The sequence below is a fragment of the Culex quinquefasciatus genome, chromosome 2 (assembly GCF_015732765.1).
Source record: "Culex quinquefasciatus strain JHB chromosome 2, VPISU_Cqui_1.0_pri_paternal, whole genome shotgun sequence".
Lineage (NCBI taxonomy): Eukaryota > Metazoa > Arthropoda > Insecta > Diptera > Culicidae > Culex > Culex quinquefasciatus.
The window spans coordinates 145,555,375-145,580,429 of NC_051862.1; the positions used below are offsets into that span (position 1 = coordinate 145,555,375).

Here is a 25,055-nt window from a genome sequence, read left to right on the forward strand (position 1 = left end):
GAATCAAAAATACATCTTTGCTGAAAATAGCATGCTTCAAAAAATAACTATAATTAGTCTATAATAGGGGAACAGCATCTAACAAATGAGTTAACAGAAATCAGCAAATAGGAAGGAGTTAGCAGCGAGTGCTAAAACTGTCAAACATATGAGCAATATTTTATTGCATTTATGTATGAAAAGATAATAATTTTGTTTGGAAACTCATGCATTAGGAATAAGAGATTTTAATGGACAATGTTCCATAAAACTGAAGTTTGGATTTTTAACCAAAAGAGGTCATAGAAGTGATTTTCAAAATCCCCATAAAATCACACATCAAATCATGCAGTTCTTCTGCCTAACCCCTTTTCCTAGTGACGCCACTGGTCACCCCTACGAGCAGAAAAATCAAATATTCTTTAAATAAACGAGAGCCAACCCGCGGCACGGCTCGCGGACGGAATCCAACTCACATTCGTGCGCCAGTAACTCGACTCCACTCCGACACGACACTGCTGGCGCGAATATTCGTATAGTCTTGAAACGCCCGCGCGCGAGATACGCACACGGGATTCTTCTTTTTTTTACATAATAATATAATTTTTCCCCTAATTGACGCGCGCGCGGCAAGGGGCGGAAGAATCGAAAAAGGGGGCAAGGAAAATTGCTCCGCTGGGCAAGTGTGAACATTAGCGAAAGTTCGATTTAGAAGGGCTTAAAAGTGTTTTTGAACCGATCGAAAAGTGCAAATTCTGAAAGGTGCAATCTGCGAAAGAAAACGGAAGGTAAAGTTTACATGCAAATTTATGTAATTGCAGAAGAAAGTCTCAGTTGCTCGGTACACTGTACGTGAGAGCGCAGATCGTGAGAATGCGTGAGCAAACACCAGAAGCTGGAAGTGAGCGATGTGAAACGATGCTTTCGTGAGCTCTTTATCGCGTGAGAAGGAAGTGAGAAATTGTCACAGCTGCTTGAAGCAATTGTTTGAACATCGGCACGCAGCAGTGTAACGGAATTGCATACCGCGGTGACAAAGTGGGGTGATTTATCTATGCGCGTGAACCTTTTTTGCGCAAACAACAATACGGAAGAAGAAGAAGCGTTTTGGTGAAAGCAGGGTGTGGTGGGAAATCGGGCTGAGTGTTCTTTGTTTTATTTTTCGTGTTACTTCATCACCTGCAAAGATTAAGACAAATCGTTAAATTGATTTAATTAACATTTTTTTATTGAAGAGTTTAAAAGAGCTAAAATGTTTAAAGTAAATTTTCAAAACGTTCTATCTGAATTGGTGATTTGAAACGTTGCGAGCACCCTGGAGCTCGGTACAAGCCTTCAAAGTTTGGCATTTTTTTTCGAAAAATCGGCCCCGGCAAAATCAAATGGCGTCCAGGGCGTCGCGGGGCGCGACGCATATCTTTTTTGCCGGGACCGGTTTTTCGAAAAAAAAAAATGCTAAACTTTGAAGGCCTGTACCGAGCTCCAGGGTATTCCAAATTTCAATGTTATATATACCAAAAGATGCGCAAGGATCTGGCCTACACGCCAATGATGTTGAAAATAAACGCTTCAGTGGCCAAAATGCCTCAAAAAGTGACATTGAGCAATTCCATGTCAAATAGGGAATCGGTTGTACCCGACCCTCTCCGATTTCAATGAAACTTTGTAGACATGTTATCCTAGGCATATATAAGCCATTTTTGTGTATATGGAGTCAGTTACAATCGATAATGACATTTGAGAAGGGCGTACGTGTTTTCAATATTTTTGTATTTCGTAATTTAAATATTGCTGTATCTCGAAGCCGTTGCATCGTATCAAAAAGTGGTCAAAGACAAACTTGTAGGAAATTTGACGGGCTTTCCGGAAAAATACACACTCCACTTTTTGAGATTTTTGATTTTTAAGTTTAAAGTCAAATTTGAAGGTGAGCCCACGATAATTTTCGTTCAATTTTTGTGAAAATAGCCTAAGATGTTACAAAGACTCACGAAAATTCAGGATGGAGCAACTCACCTAAAAAATACAAAAATCATTTACTGAAACTGTTTTTTGAAAAGTGCTCTTCAAAATTTTCTAAAACTGAATACGGGAATCGATTCTCCAGACTCATAAAGTCCTAAGTCCAATCCTTGTGAAGTTACAGCGGTTTTAAAAAAAAAAAAAATAGGTTTTTGATGGTTTTGGCAATTTCTATATGACCGACTTGATTTTTCAGTCTCGAAAATATTTTTACCGGAAAGCTCGTCCAATTTCCCATAAGTTTGTCTTTGACCACATTTCAATTGGATGTATGGTCTTATATATATAAGCTAATTTACTATCCAGGTTACTATACTACACTGAAAAAATATTATGTTTTCAGTTATGAGCAATGTTATTAGCTTATACCTTTGAGCCCATACATCCAATTGAAATGTGGTCAAAGACAAACTTATGGGAAATTGGACGAGCTTTCCGGTAAAAATATTTTCGAGACTGAAAAATCAAGTCGGTCATATAGAAATTGCCAAAAACCATCAAAAAACCTATTTTTTCAACATTTTTATTTTTAAAACCGCTGTAACTTCACAAGGATTGGACTTAGGACTTTTATGAAAAATTGTCTGGAGAATCGATTCCCGTATTCAGTTTTAGAAAATTTTGACGTTTAGAGCACTTTTTAAAAAAACAGTTTCAGTAAATGATTTTTGTATTTTGTTAGGTGAGTTGCTCCATCCTGCATTTTTCGTGAGTCTTTTTGTAACATCTTAGGCTATCTTCACAAAAATTTTGAACGAAAAGTTATCGTGGGCTCACCTTCAAATTTGACTTTTAAACTTAAAAATCAAAAAATCTCATAAAAGTGGAGTGTTTTTTTCTTTCAGTGTATTTTTTCCGGAAAGCCCGTCAAATTTCCTACAAGTTTGTCTTTGACCACTTTTTGATACGATGTAACGGCTTCGAGATACAGCAATATTTAAATCACAAAATACCAAAATATTCAAAACACTTACGCCCTTCTCAAATGTCATTATCGAGTGTAACTGACTCCATATACACAAAAATGGCTTATATATGCCTAGAATAACATATCTACAAAGTTTCATTGAAATCGGAGAGAGTCGAGAAAAAAGCACCTAAAACATTCCTGTTTTGGGCTGGAATTGCTCCATTTAAAAAAAAACTTTTTTTACGGGTTAAATCCCATTTAAAATTGAAGGGCGGAGCGCCAGCTCCTGTTACGTCCATTCAAGCTCATATTTTGGATTTGGGCTTAGTATGCCCACCGGAACAAACCCTTGAATGCTCGCCAAAAAGTCATTTTTATTACATCCTAGTAAATATTTCAAAAATGTTCAATCAATCAATCTCTAGCGTTCCTAACCCAATTTTGTCCAAAAAGCACGTGTAACAAGATGCACGAGAACGACGATACGAAATTTAGTTCCAATACTGCCAATAAGCTAGTGCTATCTTGACACAACCTGCAATCACAACAAGTTGCCAAAGGGAATTTGAATCTGATGCTGTTTTATCACTCTTGCTTGCACGTTCACTATTAACATGGATTTTTCCACTACCTGAAACAGACAAATCAAATCAACACTATCATGCTATCTTATCGCACGTCGTTTTTCGTCGTTCCGAGAAAAACGCGTTTCAATGTTTGACCTTGAAAAAACAAAACAAGAGCACGCAATGTAAACAATAACAAACACGTCTTGTTTGGCTGACCTTTTTGTGGTTTGTCCCGAAGTTTAGTTGAATTTGGTTATCTGAGTCACGAATTATAATTATTTTTTTACAGTAGCCGGGCATGTACGTGTGTCAAACGCGTTATGACCTAAAATCCTTTTGGCTAGTTGTTACACTAACAGCAATTTTTTTCACGATGTGTCGAAATAGCACGACAAGATTGAAACTTCTTTCATATGAAGAGTGACAACAATTCACGGAGATTTTTTTTTTTTCTATTTTTATTGAATATCTCAGGATAGAAATCGAATTTTAGGGATCTGTAAAGGTCTAAAAGTAAGACATTGTGAGCTTCACAAACTGGCGTTCTTATCTCAATTTGGTCCAAAATGCACGTGCGACAAAACGGAATTTAAGTGTAGTTCAATTTGGAATTTTCCATACGATTCGATGTAAATTACCATGCAACTTGCATTTAAAATTACATTTTTCATCCTGGTACCTTTTGGTACATGATTTATTATGTAACTTTTTTATGCAGGCAATTCAGGCAGTAACAGTTTTTTTCTGTAGCTCAGTGTAATTTTTTGACCAAATTATTTTGAGCGATTCATTTTTCAACTTACCTCAACGACAGTGAAGAAAAAACGCGCTGTTTTTCGAGTAGTACACTGTGTGTGTGTGTATTTGTGTGTGCGTTCACAGTCTAATAATAAAGGTCTATTTACACCGGCGGCGCAGAGGTGGCCAAATCGTCACAGCGGAAGCCATTAGTATTTTTAACCCCCTCTACGAAACCATCGCCGTGCTACGTGAGGTGAATTGATATTTGTTGTGATCAGCGACAAGTGAAGCACAAATCACTGACGGTGTGTGAGTGAGGAAAGAAGATTGTCACCGAGAGGAGAGATTAATCGCGATCGAGAAGAAATCAAAAGATCATCATTGAAAAGCAGGAAAATCGTGGTGACTCACCCACTAAAGTGGCAGTGTTGCCAGAAGGAATTTCGGCTTCTCTGTCTCATTTTGGCACATTTCGTCAAGTGAGAAGAGCAAGAAGGGTTATTCAAGAAGAAGAAGAAAAACAAACCGTGAAATCAGAACCGATGGCAGATGTAAGATGAGATCGAACGTCGACGACGACGGAATGTTACTTGCCTCGATTCTCGGAGGTAGACAAGTTGGGTGCCGGTTGTGGGTGGTGTGGTTTTTAAGCAATTAAGCGTGCTCGCGAACGGAGTGGAATAATCAATCTCTTTCGGTTGAAGAATCTAAGTGATGTTGCAGAATAAAAGTTGATGAAGAACGGAACACGGTTTTGTAAAAAAAACTCAGCTGTTGCTTTAAGGAAGCATCGAGAAATATTATTTTAAAATATTTGAGGCAATTGTTGATTGCTTCACGACAAGTGCAACTTCTGGAATTCGAAAGAAAAGCTGATAAAATCGTGATTTCTATCTCACTAATGCATTTGCCAGCAACATGACTAACGCCACAGCAAATGTCCACGCTCCATACAAAAATTATTTGTTTTGTATGGCAATTGTCCACGGGGGGAGGGGGTTGGTCTGACATTTAAACAAAATTGTCCAAGTGGTTTATGGATGTTCCCATCAGAAGATTCTTAAAATTTATCATTTTCTCATTTAAAAGTGCGGGAGATATTTTCATATTCACATTTCACTTGCGTTAGGGGAAGGTGGGGCAAGACGACCATATGGGGCAAGAGGAACAATCGCTAGTAAGGCCGTAATTTTTACAATTTTGATTATTTCCAGTATGAGGAATTGTTGCTAGCAATGCAATTAGCTGATTCTACTACCACATAACCACCAAAACGACGTAAACGCCACGGGGCATTATATTGAATAATTTTTTTTTTCAAAACCTTTGTTTCCTTATAATATTTGGAAAGTACAAAATAAGGCTTAGGGTTCGTCTTAAGGCTCATTTTATCAAAATGCTATTTTTCCTAGCTCAGTAGTGTGTTTTTTTTTATTATTTCTATTTATTTAGATTTTCTTTTCCATGTAAATTCATTCAGATAAAATATTATCGAGTGTCCAATCACAAACGATGACTTTTCACCTCAATTTTAAATACTAGCAACTTTCATTTATTCATGAAATATTGTAGCTTTCGCTATTCAGTGATTTCAAATGTAGGAGGTCCTACATGTACAAAAGGGAAAAGGGATACCTTAAAACTAACTTATAAACTATAAAAAGAGCGGATCAATGTAGCTGAAGACTGCAATGATTTTTGTCGAAATGCATCAATTATCTTATTGGACATAACATCAAAAGTGTCAACTTCGGCTAATTGATGAAGTTCACTGGTGCTGAACCAGGGAGGAAGTTTCAGAATCATTTTCAGAATTTTGTTCTGAATCCTCTGAAGTTTTTTCTTCCTGGTTAAGCAACAGCTTGTCCAGATCGGCACAGCATAAAGCATGGCTGGTCTGAAAATTTGTTTATAAATTAACAGTTTATTCTTGAGACAAAGTCTAGAATTCCTGTTTATAAGTGGATACAAACATTTATTATATTAGTTACATTTAACCTGTATACTTTCAATGTGATCCTTGTAAGTAAGGTTTTTGTCAAAAGCAAGTCCAAGATATTTCACTTGATCCTCCCACTTCAAATTTACCTCATTCATCTTTATAACGTGATGACTTTTTGGTTTAAGAAAATCAGCCCTTGGTTTGTGAGGGAAAATAATAAGTTGAGTTTTTGCAGCATTTGGAATAATTTTCCATTCTTTCAAATAAGAATTGAAAATATCCAAGCTTTTTTGTAATCTTCTTGTGATGACCCTTGGCGGAGATACTTGTATCATCAGCAAAAATTGATTTCTGACATCCTGGGGGCAAATCATGAAAAAAATACGAATTTCTGCAACAACATATTTTATTTTGAAAAAAAAATACATAAAAGTTCTTAAAAACTGATAATCAATTGTTTAGAAAAATTTCCATGCACGATATAATAATATCATGAAAATTTATTATTTATCATCTAAGTAATTTTTTTTTCGTAAAAATAGTCAAATTTTTAGTAAAATATTATTTTTTAATCTAAAAATGAAAGAAACGTTTCAAATACGTCCTAATCTGATGTATCTAAGTAATAATAGTTCAATTGTTAGTAAATTAGCATGTTTGTTCCTCTTGCTCCAACGGGTTGTTCGTCTTGAACCACTAGTTGAGTAGAACGTACGAAAAATTAAAAAAAAAAAACAATTTTTTACATTAAAAACAGAATTTTTTTAAAACTTGTTCTATCAAAGTCTCAGTCAAGACCTTGAATAGGTTGATTCCAATAAATCCGACAGATTTTTTAACGTTTTTAATGGGTTATAACGAGCATTTCCTTAGCTTGTTACACTTGCCCCACTTTCCCCTATATGATTTTTTAAATTCTTGCGAACATGAGTACATAATATTACATGCAGGATAAAGGTGCTGTACTCTCCGTGTAGGGTATGCTATCCATTAGTGGACCCTTATCCTCCAGTGGACCCTCTGAAGATTAAAACAATATTGACTGACATTCAATTTTCCTTTTCGTCAAAATATGTGTTTGTTCCACATCTGGAATCAACCAAGGCTAGTTTTCACAACAAAACAGCATTTCCTTTTTATAATTGAATAAACCATCCAATGATTTGTTTTTTTGGCTGTTTATTTCACTTCAGTAATTTGCTGATTTGAGTAACATTACTAAAATAAAATCAGGAACTGCTCAATTTCGAGCAAATATAGGGGGGTTCAAAATTGGACAACAAAAATCCTAACCTAATTTCATATTTTTCAATCAGTTACTTTTTGCGTTTCTCTTTGTTTCGTCGTCCGTGTCTGTCGCGGGTGACGATGAACGGCCGTGATCGGCAACGAACAACTTTTTCAAAACTTTTTTTCGTAAAATCGCGATAACTCGTGATGTTTATAAGCAAACCCCTTATGTTTATAAATCAAAATTTGTGTAATTGTCTGCTTTAAAACTCTGTTGAACATTATTACACTCTAAAAATAGCCCTGCAAAGTTAGAAAAAACACGAAATTTTAAAATGAAAAATTTTGTTCTAAATGACCCTACTGGGTCAATGTAGATTCGAAAAGAACATGAAATTTCCCATAAAATGACATGTTCCAAAAATTTTAACAGTCAAGTAACGGAAAATAGGAGAATTTTTAATACTTTTTTAGCGTTTTTTTAGATGAAAAATAAGTTTTTTTTTTCGGAATTCTGAGTAATCTATTAAATCGGGCGTCTAATTTTACATAAATGTCCCTTTGACACCAAATTTCTATCTCATCACCGTTTCGGGCTGAAAATTATTGAAAACGCCTCTTTTTTCGCAAGTTCAAAAATGAAAGGGGTCGTACCACCCCTCCGTCACGAGATTTAAAAAAAACGGACCTCGGATTCATGAATATGGACAAAAGTTACCCCTTAGGACAAAATTTCACGCAAATCGAAGAGGGGTCGGGGCAACTTTTCCCGATTTCGTGTGAGTTTGTAGAGAATTACCCTTATATGTTTACAGTGATTTTTTACACGTTTATTAGTTATAACTCTTATTAGACCCACAACATGCATCAAAACATAAAATATCGATTAAATTTAATATAAAAACTAAAAAATCCGCCTATATGGATGGTACCCCCTCATTTCGAGTAAAACTGTTTTACAATAAATATCAGAAAATAGTTGACATCTAGCATTCAACATGGTTTTTTGAACGGAACGAACTTAAACCGAAAAACTCGGCTTAAATATATCACTAAGTGGTCATAATTTCAGACAGAGTTGCCAGATCTTCAATATTTGGACTCATTTGGAAGGTTTTTTAATGAACTAGCGTAGAGTAGTCATCAATGAGACACGGGGAACAATGATAAAATGGCTCTTATAAGTCGTAGTTTCAACCAATCAGGCTCATATTTGGGGGAAAGGTGTATCTACTGGATACACGTCTGAGCATGAGCATGAGCATGAGCATGAGAGACCACCCATGGTTGTCCTTCTCCTTTGCTGAACAGGACCGTAATGTCCTTTCAGCTCTACTGATCATAGGCTTCGACAATCAAGTGGTGTTTCCCTTATCAGCAGCATGTATGAATGCGCTGAAAAGATAAAACACCATGATTGCTAAAGCTAGATCAGTTGCGAATAGGTAACAGTCATTGGCCACCAACGGCGCCCGCCATGTCAGTTTGTAGATCTCGATTTTAAGGGACGGGAATGTTAGTTAGCGCAGGTTGCTACTAGGGCAGCTGATTTACTCTGTGCTTACACCCCACGAGCGCCAGGAACCTGAAAATTTGTTAGTAGGATAGGGTATTTGGTCAGGATTCATCATAGAAGATGATGATGCGACCCAAAATCATAGTGTTTGTTGAAAGGTATTATATTTTATTCTCAAGGCAAGCAGTCGGTTGCTGCGGATGAGATATTTCCCGTTTATCTGTTGTTTGATTAATAATGAAATGGTTCAATCTTAGACAGCCGGCTGCGGAAAAATGATACCAACATAGTGTGTATTTAGAGAGTGATTTTTATATTCTTTGATATTAAGTTTTTAAGTTTTATTGAGCAATACTGCAATTGTGAGGGTTATTTATAGAGTGAGGTTTTGCTTAAAACAAAAGAAGAATTAGCCTTCCTGTTTTTGAAACATTTATTCAAGCGTTTAACTGATCCAAACTAAAACTTCGACCTTCACTGATCTATGCGTTTCTGTAACGTTCAATTTAAAACAAAGCGTGTTGGTGTGTTTTTGAATCATCACTCCCGTTCTGTGGTCAATCATTTTTACAAACACATGCATTTTTAAAAACGCGCCACGCCGAAATTAAAAGACGCTGCGCTTTGACGCTGACCGCCGTTCCCGGAACGATTTCGAGCTTCTACTTGCGCGGACCGGTGAATTCCATTCGTTTTTCTCGACTGTTCACGCGAATCAAATGTATCTACTGGATACACGTCTGCTATAAAAGTGGCTTTGGTTATGGACGCTCCCTTGAAAAGTTATTAATAAATGTTTGATTCTGGGATGTAAAAGTTAATTATGGACAAAAAATACTTTTTCGCTCGTAGGCTGCCATTTACACCAAAACTAATATTTCTTCAAATTTCTTTCGACGTTCCATAGGGATTGAGTTGGGCTACAATGTCCTTTCATTAGATTTGGCCAAAATTTTGAATATACCCAGAATCCAGGGCTGTCTCATTGTTCCCCACTCATTTCAGCCCATGGGTAACAATGAGACACATTGATTTTTCTTCGATAAACTTTTCAAAATCGATGGAAATCTTTCAAAAAATGAATTAAAAGTGATTTTTGGCATATTTATAGAGTTTAAACTTCATTTAACCAAAAATACAAAGTTATTTGGTATTAATATATGGATTTTACAAAATTTAAATACTTTTTAGTGTAACTTTTGTTAATAAAAGTTTCATGTTGACAAAATTGCCCTGAAATGTTCAAGGCAAGTCACCTGCAATGGAACAATACAAAAACATGATGTTTTACTTGAAAAATGTTGATTTTCATAGAGTGTCTCATTGTTCCCCAGCTATCTCATTGTTCCTGCCAAGTGCGTCTACAATGAGACAGTTGAATAACTCTGGCTGTAGATGTCGGATCGATCTCATATTTTGGTAAATATTAGAACACATTAAAAGAAAGAAAATGCAACAAAAAGTGCATTAAAACAGGCTGATAAAAAATTAGAAAAATCGTTGAAAGTTGAAAACCAAAAGTGTCTCATTGACCCTACCGTATAGATCGATTGGTTGGTCTGGACATAGTTTCCATACAGATAAGTGAGATCCGGCTTAAGAAAAGTAAATAAATATCACTTAAGTGATTATAACTTAAGACACGGTTACCAGATCTTCAAAATTTTAATATTGTTTTAAATAGCATTTTTTCTGCATAAAGCAATAAATTGATGAAAATAGTCAGAATTGTTCAAAAGGCTTCAGATTTCATGGTTCTGTACAAAGGGTTATGAAATAGTGCTTAAAGCATTGAAAACTTGTGGAATATGTTCGTCGGCTCTACTGGATTTTTTTTTGTGCCTTGAGATTTAACGACAAGATATAAAACCCGATTTAATCCCACCTGGGGTGAGATAGAGCCTTTCTTACAAAAGGAAGTTAACGGCAGTTGATTTTTTTTTTCAAAGAAATAGCAAAATAAAGAATGGTCCATTCATTAATCAATTCGAAACTCAACCATATTTTTTCATATAACTGAAAAGCGCTGGTTTTTGCCCCATTTGCCATGGCCGGTTGTAAGCTGTGCTCGCACACAAGCATTTTCGATTTTTAAAATCAGAACACATTGTTTTTGCGACAGAGATTTAGCTCACAATTTGCGATGTTCATAATGTTTTCTGCATATCGCTAGATTGTTCGTATTCTCTGAGTGTTTTTTTTTTGCACTTTTCAAAATATTAAAAATTAACGAGAAAACAAAATAATTCCGTCTTGCTCCAGAGCGTTAAAGTGGTAACAAAATGACTGGCAGAAAGTGTTTCAACACCCGAGAATTTGCCGTGTTGTAAACAACGATGTAACGGTAAAGCCGCATAAATGTTCTTGAAAGCTTTGAAACGCCTACTGTAATTCACTAAACTGTCATTTAGGCGTTAGGCAAAATTGTGAGCTTTCAATAAGCAAGCCAGAGTATGCATTTAGGCGTTTTTGGGATTGGGAAGCAAACAACGACTGAGCGCTCGGTGGAACTTCACTACGACACACGCAAACGTACCGAATAAACCACCTTGGTGCGCTGGTACGATAAACAAAAACACTAATACACAAAAAGGCTAGTACCGAAGCTAGAAAACCAAATCCGCGATGTGCATTGTCACTGGCACATGGGAAGCTTGGACGCTTCCCAAAAATTCGTTCGCTCAGATATCGATCAGAGAATGAGCAAAACAAAAAAGAAAGGCAAAAGAATGAGCATGAGGCTTCAGAACAGATAGCTGCTTGCGTCTAGTTTGCGTTCACTGAAGCTTAGCATAGAAAATAATGATAGGCGATGTGTGATGACCGAGCAATCGATAAAGCAACGTGCACTAAAAGGGGGTAATCTAGTATCAAAACTCTATACGCGCCAGCATCACGCGCCAGCATTGCTCGCGTCTGCATGTGAAGCTCAACTTGACAACTTGTCGACGAAGCGACGAAAATCGATCGTCCATGATTTTTGCAGATTTTTCGAATGAATATTGCTCGAGAAATGATTTGGGAATGAAGCTTGATTTGGCGTCGGAGCCAAAAGCAAATCCTATACCTTTCTTTAGTAAGAAAGGCAAAAATGGAAATTTTCTAAAATCTGAACGGTAAATCCGAATGAGGTCAAATTTGTTTCAGAACATTGAGTATGGTCTAGATTATGATGTGGAGAAAAAAAATTAGATAAAATGCCAAAGGAATAGTTTTGGCATTTGGTGAAAATTGGCATTTACCTTTTTTAGGGGTTTTTCCCCCTCACAGTGAATTGGTCCACAAGCTGTAAATCAAGAACCACATTACCGACATGGATGAAAATTTGGGAGGATGTAGGGCTGGAAAAATGCAATTTTTTGGATAAATAAACGATTTCAATACTTCAATTTTCGACCGAATTTTTATTTGAAAACCGCCTGATTTGGTGAAAACACACTCCGAGTCCCCATAAAAAATGGATAAATTCAAATTTGGTATGGAACTGGTTCAGGTTCAGCACATCCCCTTTCAAATGCGCCCAAGAGAGCTTAAATCCATAATGTGGGCTCTGAGAAACCCCTACCACAAAATTGAGCACTTTTTACCACACACGGACGTCACGCGTGCTTTACAGTAAATTAAGCGCCAAAATTCGGATATTGGGTAGACCAATTCTGTCATTGTCAATCGATCGGGCGTCGAAAATCGATCGTCCATGATTTTTTGCAGATTTTTCGAATGAATATTGCTCGAGAAATGATTTGGGAATGAAGCTTGATTTGGCGTCGGAGCCAAAAGCAAATCCTATACCTTTCTTTAGTAAGAAAGGCAAAAATACATAATATTTATGAGGAAAAAAACCAAACACGAAAAGAATTGAACACTCCACTATCCCCTCATTCCTAAATTCGAAAACCTACTCAAAATAAAAACAATCTCAAACAACTCAAATTTATGAACGGGTTCGGCTGGTAGATTACCGATGAGTGTACCGTTTTTCGTCGTCATCACAGCCAGAGCGTCGCAAACGTGAAGCCATGACATAAGTGTTTAAATTAGAACAAACTTTATACCGAACCGGCAAACTGCTGTAGGCCGCCTCTTCCGATCGGTGGTTGCGCTTGAATGAATGAAATATTTTTCTCGATTCGTAGAAGAAATTAAAAATGGGAATGATTTTGTCTTGTTATGACTCAAAAATAAATTTAAAAAATATTCAGTTATTTTTGATTTTTTTTAGTATGTCATCTAGACGCATCAACTAATTTTTGGTCTAAAATATTGATAAATGTTCATAGAGTTATCTAAGCCCGATCTCACGCACACTAGCACGCCATTTGTTTTGCTGGCCGGTACAAAATTTAGCCTCAATCTTTTTCGTGTACGTACACGCAATACATGCGCACGTAGATAACTCTATTGTAAGACAACATTATTTATTTAAGTAACACTTGCACTTCCAAACCAATACTTCTCCACAACAATTAAACATCTGTGTCCGATATTAATTAAATAACGCGACAAAAAACGACGCGTGGGTTCATCAACTTTAGTAGTGTCGTGCGTCGTCTGTCGGCCGATTGTGCTCGATGCACTTTGCTGGTGTATCGCATAGAGATCGCACCAAACACCTTCCTGGCTGTGTGGGTTGTTGCCATATTATTTATCGTACTTGTCGAGTCAACCTTGAAAAATGCTCGCACTCTGGCGGAGGAGCGCAACTTGGAACGCTTGGAACCAATGAGATTTGGTTAGTAATGTTGGTCTTGTTGTAGTGGTGGTGGTCTTTGGATGGAGGCGAAAATAGATATCGTTCGTCACTTTCTGCCGCGGTCGTTTGTTTTTGCCAGCGAGATTATGAATGAAGCCGCTGGCAAACAGCTGGAACTTGTTTTGCCTATTTTTTAATGATTTTATTTTAACTTGGGTTGTCTTAGAAGATTACATCATTTTTCTAGCCAGTTGGTTTATAAGTACAGCTAGGGGAACTATACCCTTTCTCAGCCTATTTCTATTATCGGCCTATCAGCACTTTGATCATGAATTACAGCTATCATAAAATGTTTTTGACTGTTCCAAAGTAATAAATAGCTCAAATTAAAGTGAGCAAGCAACTTTCTATTGTTGATACATCTTAAAATGTTGATTTAATAGCTGAAAACGGCAAAAGTGATGAGAATTGGTCGAACGGCTTAGAGTGATTAAAATGGGCATATTTCCCCTACTTTATTGTTTTCATTTATTTATTTTTTGTTAGCTTATGGTTTTTTTTTATCTGCGTTCTCAAACTTGTGATATCAATTCTTTATAAAACCAAAACACTCATTTACAACCTTTTTAAACAATTCCAGAACCTCACTCCAGAAAAGTCAAATGTTGTAGACCGCGAAGAATCAGCACTGTCGTGAAACAAATCAAGAAAGCTAACCTCCAGGACCAGCAGCACTAGTCCTATCAATTTTACTTATCAGAAAAATGGCCGACCAAAACGACAAAAAGACCGTAAAAATGCAGGAAATGTACATCTCACCAGGAATCTCCCGCGAGCGAAGCTTCATCAGGACTTCGAACCAGCAGGTAATGGACATGGTAATAATCATTTCTTTTTTCTTGTTAATTTTCTGTACTAATGGTTCAACTTCTTTTCTGTTACACTATTTGTGATTTATTCGTCTATGGATTAACGATTGGTGGAGGTATCTTAATCTTAAATGGCTTTTCTTTTCTGTACGATGTGTATAATTTTTATTGAAAATCTAATGGCTCAAAATTTTTCACAGAATGTCAACAAACGACGCAGCCTGGCCTTTAGCCAGAGCCAGGCGATGCAGCATGCCCAGCAGCAGCAGCAACAGTTGCGGGGTAAGCCACCGATGGAAATCTATCGTCCACCAAGTAATGGCCGATGCTACTAACAGATCGGCCTTGATAAACATTGTAACTTGTATACCCCAACTCTGTTTAGATGTGAGGCTCGACGGACTTCCCAACAAGCTGAACGTGCACGCCCAAGAGTTCCAGATGAACCACCTGAACGAAGGCCGGATACCGCTGCAGAGTTCCAGGTTGGTTGGAGAATGGTGTCCCTTTTTTCTCGGGAAATAATAGAAACTTCTTCCAGATCACTGAACATCTACAGCAGCTCGCTGCAGCACTCAAAGTCGAACGTCGGCGGTATACCGTTGAATCTCCACCACGCCCGGGCCGGCCACGGCCAGATGCAGCTGGGCAACATCGGCAGTCCCCAGCGGGGACCGATCATGATGTCCAACCATCCGATGCAACACGTCGGCGTCCAGCTGCAGTCCTCGCACATGCCACTGGTCAACTCACCGTCCAGCGGGAACATCCTGCACGTGAGTGTCAGTATTGAGTTATTCTTGTACAATTTTTCCAATGAAATCATCAGAAAACAGTGTCGCTTATGGTGGTAAAACGCTTTTGTATCGTTCGCAGTCTGGACCACGGGTCAAGTTCGCTCCGGAGCCTATGATCCACGCAACAACACATGCTTCCAACAACAACAGCAGCTTCCAAGCACAGAACAGCAACACAAACAACAACCCACAGTCATCGATCAGCAACAACAACACCACCACCAACATCATCAACGCCAATAACAATCCCATGAATGTTGCACCTTTACAGCGCTCAAAGTCTCTCTCGTCGGCGGACACGCTGACGCGTGGCCTGGCCGGGCTGGGACTGGCCGTCGGACCGGAAGGGAACGACATTGGCCAGTTCCCGCCGGAGATTCAGCTGATCGTACACCGCGCCGTCGACGATCCGAACACGCTGAACGCGCGCTGCCTGATGGAGCTGGCCACGCACCTGATGCACCGCGCCGTTGATGGACGGAGGTAAAATGCGTGGGTCAATGTTAGGTTTCAATGAAAATTATTTTTTCTACATTGCCTGGGTCCAACCTGGGTCATTCGGTTGAAATGGCACGGAGTTATAATTTTTTGAAAAAAGTGGTTTTTGCGAAAGTTGGCGAAAATGCCACTTTTTGGGACCACCCAAGCACGATATAGGTCACCCTAACGTCCAAACAAAAAAAATGCAGGTCTGATTACAACTAAATATATATTTTCAGATTTTGGCCCCCCAGAAAATTATTGAAATCAAGCGGAGAACTGTATAAACAAAAATTTCACAAAATTTGCGATGTTCTATATTTTGCAAGGTATTAACGCTCGAAACCTAATTTGACTGTCCAATTGGAAACCGAAGAATAACATTTCACCTCTCCATATAGAATTCTTGACTCAAAAGGTTTAAGTTTTGATTACCTTATCAACAGTTATACGCATTTAAGTCTTGATTTAAGGGTTAACTTTTTTGTAATTCCATCGTGAAAGTATTTACTTTTTCCGTCTTTCTCGAGCGACGAAACGGCCTTCTTTTCTCTACCAAAAATAACAAATGTTTTGTTTTGAATGGGGAATTCTCTTGACACTTATATTGCAAAAAAAAAATGTTGATAGCAACTCGTTGCAAAAAGAAACAAGTTTCAGCACTTGTCGTATTCAACCAACTCGGTAATGCTCGTTGGATAAATGTTCGACTCGCGCTGATTTTTTTTTTTTTTTTGCAGCTTGTTGCATAAATTATTTAAAATTGAAACCCGGACTCAGCTATTTTAAGAAAAATATTGTCCGGATCTATCATGCAGACTTTCGTTGGATATGTTATTAAAAGACCTTGCCGATGAGCCAAAATGGATGAAGATCTAAAAACCCTATCAAAATAAATATGTAAGGGTTAGGGACTAAAATGATCGCTTAAGGTGATACGGGACGCTAACTTCTGTTTAACTTAATTCAATTTCTGAACACGACTTGCTATTTTTATATTTATGGTCTGCAACACACAGAACATTTTACGGCAAATCCTTAAGGGTGCTTCCAAAAACTCGAGTCGTGGTGTCAATATGGCGCTGCCTTCCCGTTTCACCTTAAAGCAAAGTTTCACGAAAATCTAAAAGAAATCGGGGCAATTTTTCCCGATTAATTTAATTCAAATCCATAACTCATTTTAATCTTCGTTATTGGATGATTAATGTCTCAAATTTTATTTGTGGTTTAGGTGACACCCTGAGTGCTGAAAAGACAGAATGCGTAACGTGATTTTTGAATAATCCTCATTACAACAACTACACCACAGCTGTAAACATAAACTAAGTGTGAAGCTATGCTTCAAGCTCAAGCGTGACATAGTTTTTATACAAAAGATGCTTATGGCCGATAAGCATTTTGATAGCTGAAACTATTTTGCTAATTCCGAGCCATCAGGTCATTTTTTTTTCACAAAAATCGTAATGTAAAATATTCGCTGGCCTTCTCAGCTACCTTTTAACACTTCGGGCTTTGTTAAATGGTGAGTTTTTTTATGATTCAGCAGAACTAAATTAACTGTGAATAGAGAGTTTCCAGATGTACAGCGCCCATATTCAATACAAATAAACTGTCTGTAATAATGAAGAACACATCTTTTACTAGAAAGAGGCCAGAGTGCCAAACATTCGGATAAAACCAATCGACCTGCGACCCCAACGACTCCACAAACAACTTTCACTTCCACAGTTATTCAAAAAAAGGCTGTCTCGACTTTTATCTTCATATTATTTGCTTACTTAAATTTCTTAAAGCTACAACGCCATCAACTTTTCATTCTTTCTTTCAAAAAAATAATGATTTATGTTTAATGATCGATTACAATACTTGCAACTTTTGGCGAACAGTATATTGGTTCCACTTTGACAGTTCAAAATTGAGGCCGCTTTGCGAACCACTATTCAGCACTCAAGTGACACCTATCATATTTCAATATTTTTATTTTCTTACCTTCAATCAACTTTTTCATTCATATATCGATCAAATTTTTATGTTAAAATACCAAGAGGGGTTGAATTGGGCCAACGTGATTTTTTGTTTGCTATATCTCAAATACGTGAGATACGTTTTCCTCCAAAAATACACACGACTTCAAATTAACATTCAAATAAATGTTTGAAACTGATTTTACATTACTCAAATGTTTTTAAATCTTTTATACCAATATGGCATCTAGTTAATACGCTAATAGATGAATGTATTACCCAAGTTCTAATGTTAGATCATTATTTAAGTTTTGTTTTGCCTTGGGTGATGAATAGAGAGAATGCGTAACGTGTTTTTCGAATGATCCCACTTTGTTTACATCTACAAAGTAGGAGGCTGTTCAAGCATGACTTTTTTTTCTTGCTGGTAAATGAAAAAATCAAATAAAATTGTTCGCTCTACAGCGTTGCCTTGGCGTTCTCAATTGCGAGATTCCTACTAGAAACTAAGTGTTCGAAGGCTTGATTGTTGAGGCAATTGCAAAACTCTTTTTACACCTGAGCTTCCCCATCCACCCCGGGTTTCGAACTGACGACCTTTGGATTGTGAGTCCAACTGCCTACCAGCGACTTCACCGAGACAGGATTAAGGGAGATGACTCCTCCACCTGGACTGAGTTAACGACCTCTAGGTTAGACCTGGGCTAACATTTACTTCCCCTTCCGACGGAAGGCGTGATCAGACAAATATCATCTCGAAAAATGCCACCGGGACGGTCTGGGATCGAACCAATAGTTTCATTCATATATCGATCAAATTGTTATTTTAAGATATCGTGCGGGGTTAAATTGGGCCAACGTGTTATTTTTTTTTCAATATCTCAGATACGTGACATGCGTTTTTGATAAAAAAAAAATATGAGACTGATTTTACATTACTCATTTTTTTTTAATAATTTCTTCTAAAATGGCATCTAGTTAATATGGTTCTCTTGAATTAATTACATTAATGGATGAAAGTTTTGACCAGGTTTTCATGTTGGATCGATATTTTAATTTTGTTTGACTCAATGTCATCTCCTCTGAAGGGTGAGTTTGTGCCAATAGTTTAAAGATTGGTGTTTAAATTTATTATACGGTTTATCAAGCTTCACCCAACTTAGGGCATTTTTTAACTATCTAAGATCAACACAACCTAGCCATCCCTTTCTCTCTTTAAGTTGCCTTGAATTGAAAAAGAGGGACGGGTAGATGCGAGCGTAAAAATTCACTAACCCTAATAATTTCAATTCCAGATACGCCCTTCCCATCTCTAGACTTTGCATTTCAATTATCGCGAAGGAAAAGAAGGAAACCTTCTTGGAAGCCTTGCTGAACACGTGCCGCCAGTGGTATCAAGAACGCGACAAAGTACGTTGACCTTGTATTAACCTCAGACCATCTCCGATCTCCTAAAAACTCAACTCTAGAACACAAACCTTGGACTTTCTTTGACCAAAACTCTCTAACTTTTTTCTACATTTCATAACTAGGTCTTGGGCCCACTCATGAACATCAAGAACCCGGCCCGGCCACGCTTCACCGCCTTCATGGCCTTCCTCACGGAGATGTTCTGCCAGCTGAAGCGCCGCCAGCTGCAGCTCCGCACCGAGTGTGACGGCGTCCCGCCGCCGATGGTGCTGCTGACCGTGCTGGGCAAGTGCTGCGAGGACTGCGTCAAACCACCCGTTCGGTCCCTGTCGGAGGTGGGGTCACTTTGCTTGTTCCAAAACCTTTTTCATTCATTGACACTTTCGTTTCTTCTCGTTACAGATCGAATGCCTCTTCTTCGTGCTGACCTGCATCGGTCGCGACCTGGAGATGCACCTTCCGCAGCAGCTGGAAACCCTGCTGGCCGAGGTTCGTGACGCGTTCCTCAACTCTTCAGCGTCGGCCCCAGCGATCCGGCGTACGCTGCTTCAGCTGATTGAGCTGCAGGCTTCCAGGTGGCAACTGCCGGGGAATACCGTGCTGTACTACTACCCCTCGTCCAAGTAGGACGGCCGCATTGATGGACTCTAGCTGGTCTGGTTTGGTTTGGTCCTGTGTCACCACGTGTCTGCGAAAGAAAAAAGAAGAAGAAGGCCCCCTTCTCACTCTGCAGTGTTGGAGGACGACGGAGAACGAATTTTGTCTCGAATTGTAGAAAACGAACCCCATTTTTAAATCGAAAAAAAAAAAGAAAAGATTGAACGAAACTTACTCACACTGGAAGAGTAGTGGTTATAAACTTATACGACACGATCAGACTACATTCCATCAGAAAACATACAACTAACAATTGAAGGCAAAGGAACTTTTTGAAACTGAAGAGTTTGTTTTATTTCTTTTTTTTTATTTTGTTTATTTCCCACAGAATGCAACAAATGTTAAAATATTTATCGCCATTTACTGTTGATATTTAATAGTCATACGAAAAATTATTCACTCAACTAATGAAGAGAAACGAAATTTCACCAAGCTGAAACGAAACGATTTTAAACTTTTAGAGATTTATCATACAACTGTTTTATCAAATGATGCATGTTAAATGAAAAATACTGTTAGGAAAGAAACGAAATGTAATAAACTAGTCATTTTTACCAGTGTTCCCACTAGCCTAAGCTATCGGCTAGGCTAGGTTCATTTTTCTGGTTCAGGTTCACTCCACACGTCGGCAAGCATCGTCGGCTCAGGCTCAACGAGCGCCGTGAGCCATGGTTCATTTGGTTCAAACCAGGCGAGGCTAGCCAAAATGAACCATTGGCTTGAACCAGGCTTGAACCTGATCGAAGAATGTTAGGCTAAACGGCGAACTCTGTTACACCATGATACTGTTCAACCCTAAATCTACTACTTCGTAACAATGTTACACGTAACAGTGTTACACCGTAACAGTGTTACACCGTAACAGTGTTACACCGTAACATTGTTACATCATAATATTGTTACACCGTAACAGTGTTACACCGTAACAGTGTTACACCGTAACATTGTTACACCGTAACAGTGTTACACCGTAACAGTGTTACACCGTAACAGTGTTACACCGTAACAGTGTTACACCGTAACAGTGTTACACCGTAACAGTGTTACACCGTAACAGTGTTACACCGTAACAGTGTTACACCGTAACAGTGTTACAACGTAACAGTGTTACACCGTAACAGTGTTACACCGCAACAGTGTTACACCGTAACAGTGTTACACCGTAACAGTGTTACACCGTAACAGTGTTACACCGCAACAGTGTTACACCGTAACAGTGTTACACCGTAACAGTGTTACACCGTAACAGTGTTACACCGTAACAGTGTTACACCGTAACAGTGTTACACCGTAACACTGTTACACCGTACCATTGTTACACCGTAACACTGTTACACCGTAACACTGTTACACCGTAACACTGTTACACCGTACCATTGTTACACCGTGTTATACCGTAACAGTGTTACACCGTAACATTGTTACACCGTAACATTGTTACACCGTAACATTGTTACACCGTAACATTGTTACACCGTAACAGTGTTACACCGTAACATAGTTACACCGTAACAGTGTTACACCGTAACAGTGTTACACCGTAACATAGTTACACCGTAACAGTGTTGCAACGAATGTTGTGGTGTAACAATGTTACGGGGTAACAAATGTTACGGTGTAAAAAATGTTACGGTGTAAAAAATGTTACGGTGTAACAAATATGACGTTGTAACAATGTTACAGTGTAACAATGTTACGGTGTAACAATTTTTCGGTGTAACAATGTTACGGTGTAACATTGTTACATCATTATATTTGTTACACGGTAGCATTGTTGCACCGTAACACTTATGCATAGTCATGGTTTTCATTAGCCGGGTTAGCCTGGCTTAAGCCATGGTTCATGGTTCACTGAACCAGGATTGAACCACAAAAGGAGGCTTAAGCCGAACCAATTTTATTGGTGAACCTAGCCTAGCCGGTTCATTTGGGAACTCTGATTTTTACTGTACCATTTCTTAGTCAAATAAACAAATTTGCGCATTATTTAAAACTCACCTAAACAAAGTAATGACTGACTAACATCCTCGAGTGTGTGTGTGTGTGTTGCATCACTTTAGTAACGCATCAAAACGCACCGAAACGCAAAACTCGTGTATCATTGTTGAGCGGTTGGCCGTTATAAATTGCCTCCTCCTCCCCCTCACACGTGTGCAGCCCTGATGATAAGCCGACCACCCGCGCACCGCCACACTGAGCTAACTTATTTAACGTATGTCGTAATGCAAACCCACGTGGTTTAGCCATTTAGAAAGGAGTGCTTTATGCTAAACTGCACGGACAAGCAACGTTTAGGTCCACAAAGTCACTCAAATTTGCATAAGAAGAAGAAGGCTGCTGCTGCTATCGTTAAGAAAATCGGTTGCGCAAAACTTACCCAGTTTGCTTGTTGTACTCTCTCTCTCTCTCTCACCTGTAATCAGTCAACAGGGGTGGGTGGTGTGGTGTTGTGTTGTGGTGCACGCAGCATACAAACATATATGTGTCATAATGCAAATGAAAATGTAGGAAATAAACAATCTAGTTTCGTAATGGCTGGGAAAAGGGCTTTCGATGTGAGCGATGACAGGCCTGGGTTTGTGAATGATGATGAGCCGTTTCAACGTTTTGTTTCTGTCTGTTTTCATTTAAAAAAAAAAAAAATTGATTTAAAAAATCAAACCCTTTACAAATTTACCTCATAACTTAGAAGGCAAAAATCTAACAATTTCTAATTAGAGCAACTCTCTACCAAAACCGGAAATGGATTTTATTTGTATTTTTTGATTTGGCTCAAACTTTGTGGGGGTCTTTCCTATGACCAAAGAAACTATTTTGTGTCATTGGTTCACCCATACAAGTCTCCATACAAATTTGGCAGCTATCCATACAAAAACTCGCAACTTTTGAGCTATAGAGAAGTATGGTCAAAAAATCTGACTCCGAGTTATGAATTTTTGAAAAAATAGTGACGTTTGGAATAAATTGAAATTTTATACCAACAAAATTTACCTCAGTTTTTTATGTAAAATTGAATTTGCAATCGAAAAGTACTGTACAGATTTGTTGATAAAGAGCTCCGTTTTCAAGATATAGCCATCGAAAGTTTGATTTTAACGAAATATTTGCAGTTTTTTGATTCTAAAAAACGTTACCTAATCCACCAGAAGGTGGTTGCTGCCTTCCTCCTAAAAACCTTGCAACCATACACTACGAAAGCTTTGGCTAACGCTTACTTAGTAAAGACACTATACATCTGAGAGCTGCCATCTATGATAAATTTAATGAACCATTTGAAAGCCCTGCAGTGTTGTGTGCGTGCACTGAGCGGAAAGTTCCGACAGCTATCCGCCGGAGCTTTCATATTCTGTAAATAATGACCCTTTTTTGTATCAACCAAAACAGTTATTCTATCATAACTTTTAAAGTACTGCACCAAACCGGATGAAATTCAAAAAAGACTCAAAGAACCTGAAAACGAATCCAAAGACATAGATCCGGACAAAGTCGGTCGAGCCAGTTCCGAGAAAAGTGAGTGAGAAAAAAAATTCTACGTCCATCCACACGCACAGACATTTGCTCAGAATTTGATTCTGGGCCGATATGTATACGTAAAGGTATATCTTGGAGGCTTATTTAAAAAGTTCATTTTTTGAGTGATTTTATAGCCTTGCCTCAGTGAGGTGAGGAAGGCAAAACTGTGAACATGGATGACCATTTCTAAATTTTTTTTAAAAAATTTCAGAAAATTTGCTATAAAATTGTCTAAGAGACATCGAAGATTGGACCCCTCGTTGCTGAGATACAGCGGCTTAAAGAAAAAGAAACAGGAAAAACAATATTTTGATATTTTTTAAATCAAGACTAACATTTTAAAAGGGCTAAACATTCAATATTACACCCTTTTGAAATGTAATAGAAAACATCCTTGTGAAAGTTATATTTAGTAAGCACAGTCGGCTTTCTCTGAAACAAAATTGCATCCAAACTCCATTGAATGAGACAAATATTCAAACCATAGATCGCTATTTGGAACATCAATAGTATTTTATTAGCATTTTCAAAAACATATGTGGAGTTTTTTTTAAAAGGTCCAATAAACAAAATTTCCAGTTTTTGCTTTTTTGGTGTTTTTGAAACCGCCTTGAGTCAGGGGTATTAAAAAACAACCAAAAAGCAAAAACTGAAAATTTGGTTTATTGGACCTTTTCAAAAAAAAACTCCAGATATAAATTTAATAAAATTTCCATTTCATGTAATACCAGTTTTACAACCATTTGATTATGAAGCCGAGAATCTAAATGAAATTAGAAGATTCAAACTTGATCAATTCTAGATTAAATGAATTGTGCTACGTAATTTTATTCTTGATTTTAAAAGTCAGACCTTTTTATAATATTTAATATTTTTTAATTCCGATAAATTTTCACATTTTGATTATTTAGTTTGACGGTCCCCTAATTGTAGATTGGTCAATGTGAGAAATTACTAAGCCTTATGAATTGGGTACTAAAGCCCTATGTCAATTTTTATGTACAACGATAAAAAACACGATTAAAAACCATTTCTGATCACTTTTTTTCATTTTAATGCAAACAGGACAACATTTTTTCGATGGAATTACTATGGTCCCCTTGGAACGAGCAGTCAAGTAGGAGCTTTTCTGTCAAGAAGGACCGCGAGGTTAATTTTTCAAAATTGATTTAAAATCCATTTTAAACTCTTTGTGGTCGTACAAAGGGTCATTGTTCTCAGAAAAATTAGCTTTATCGCTGTAAACAATAATATCAGCAATCTAAGCTTCATTTTAGGAACCAATTCTTTTATGTTTCAGCCAAATGTTTGCAAAACATCTATTTTTTTAATATGTTTTTTATTTAATTTTTATTTTCGTTTTCTGACTTTTTGTTTGAGTTACCTGAACTCAATTTAAATTGAATGATTTTTAAGTTTAACAACACGAATATTTGAAAATAAAACATTACAGAAACAATAATTCAAATCATTGTACAAGATCGAACTTGTTTTCCAATTCCTATAATAAATCCGTTTTACAAATATTTTTTGGTACACAGAAAAAAAGCAATGGTAATAACACATCTTGGAATGGTGAAGTGTTCTGTTTGTAATATTCAACCAACCAAATGTGTTTAACCTTCCAAAATTCAACTTTTTTTTTGCTGTGTAAATAATGTCATATTGAGAACAATCTATCGTAACTGAACAGATCAAAGAAACTTAGAAAAGATTGTGAAAATATGTAGAGTTGATTCAAAAATAGAGATTTTTTTTGCTTA

At 37.6% G+C, this 25,055-nt stretch overlaps 1 protein-coding gene across 6 annotated transcripts; it reads left to right on the top strand.

The window, feature by feature from the left end:
* The first annotated feature begins 450 nt into the window (after positions 1-450).
* Positions 451-20,334, top strand: LOC6044586. Of its 6 annotated transcripts, none has more exons than XM_038253708.1 (9): positions 451-767; positions 14,243-14,480; positions 14,672-14,786; positions 14,857-14,956; positions 15,013-15,253; positions 15,348-15,751; positions 19,008-19,122; positions 19,245-19,457; positions 19,525-20,334. In XM_038253708.1, the coding sequence occupies exons 2-9, from the start codon at positions 14,367-14,369 to the stop codon at positions 19,747-19,749; spliced, it is 1,527 nt and encodes a 508-aa protein (XP_038109636.1). In that variant the 5' UTR covers positions 451-767; positions 14,243-14,366; the 3' UTR covers positions 19,750-20,334. The 6 variants fall into 6 exon arrangements, with proteins under 6 accessions (XP_038109636.1, XP_038109639.1, XP_038109638.1 ...); XM_038253711.1 differs by having other exon boundaries at positions 14,672-14,753; XM_038253710.1 differs by having other exon boundaries at positions 14,243-14,468.
* Positions 20,335-25,055: the final 4,721 nt, after the last annotated feature.

What these genes read in the sequence shown, in the direction of transcription:
- LOC6044586 (XM_038253708.1), top strand. Translation starts at nt 14,367, where the DNA reads ATGGCCGACCAAAACGACAAAAAGACCGTAAAAATGCAGGAAATGTAC. An exon ending in ACCAGCAGGTAATGGACATG is followed by an intron (nt 14,481 to 14,671) that starts GTAATAATCATT and finishes AATTTTTCACAG; the next exon opens with AATGTCAACAAACGACGCAG. An exon ending in GGTATCAAGAACGCGACAAA is followed by an intron (nt 19,123 to 19,244) that starts GTACGTTGACCT and finishes TTTCATAACTAG; the next exon opens with GTCTTGGGCCCACTCATGAA.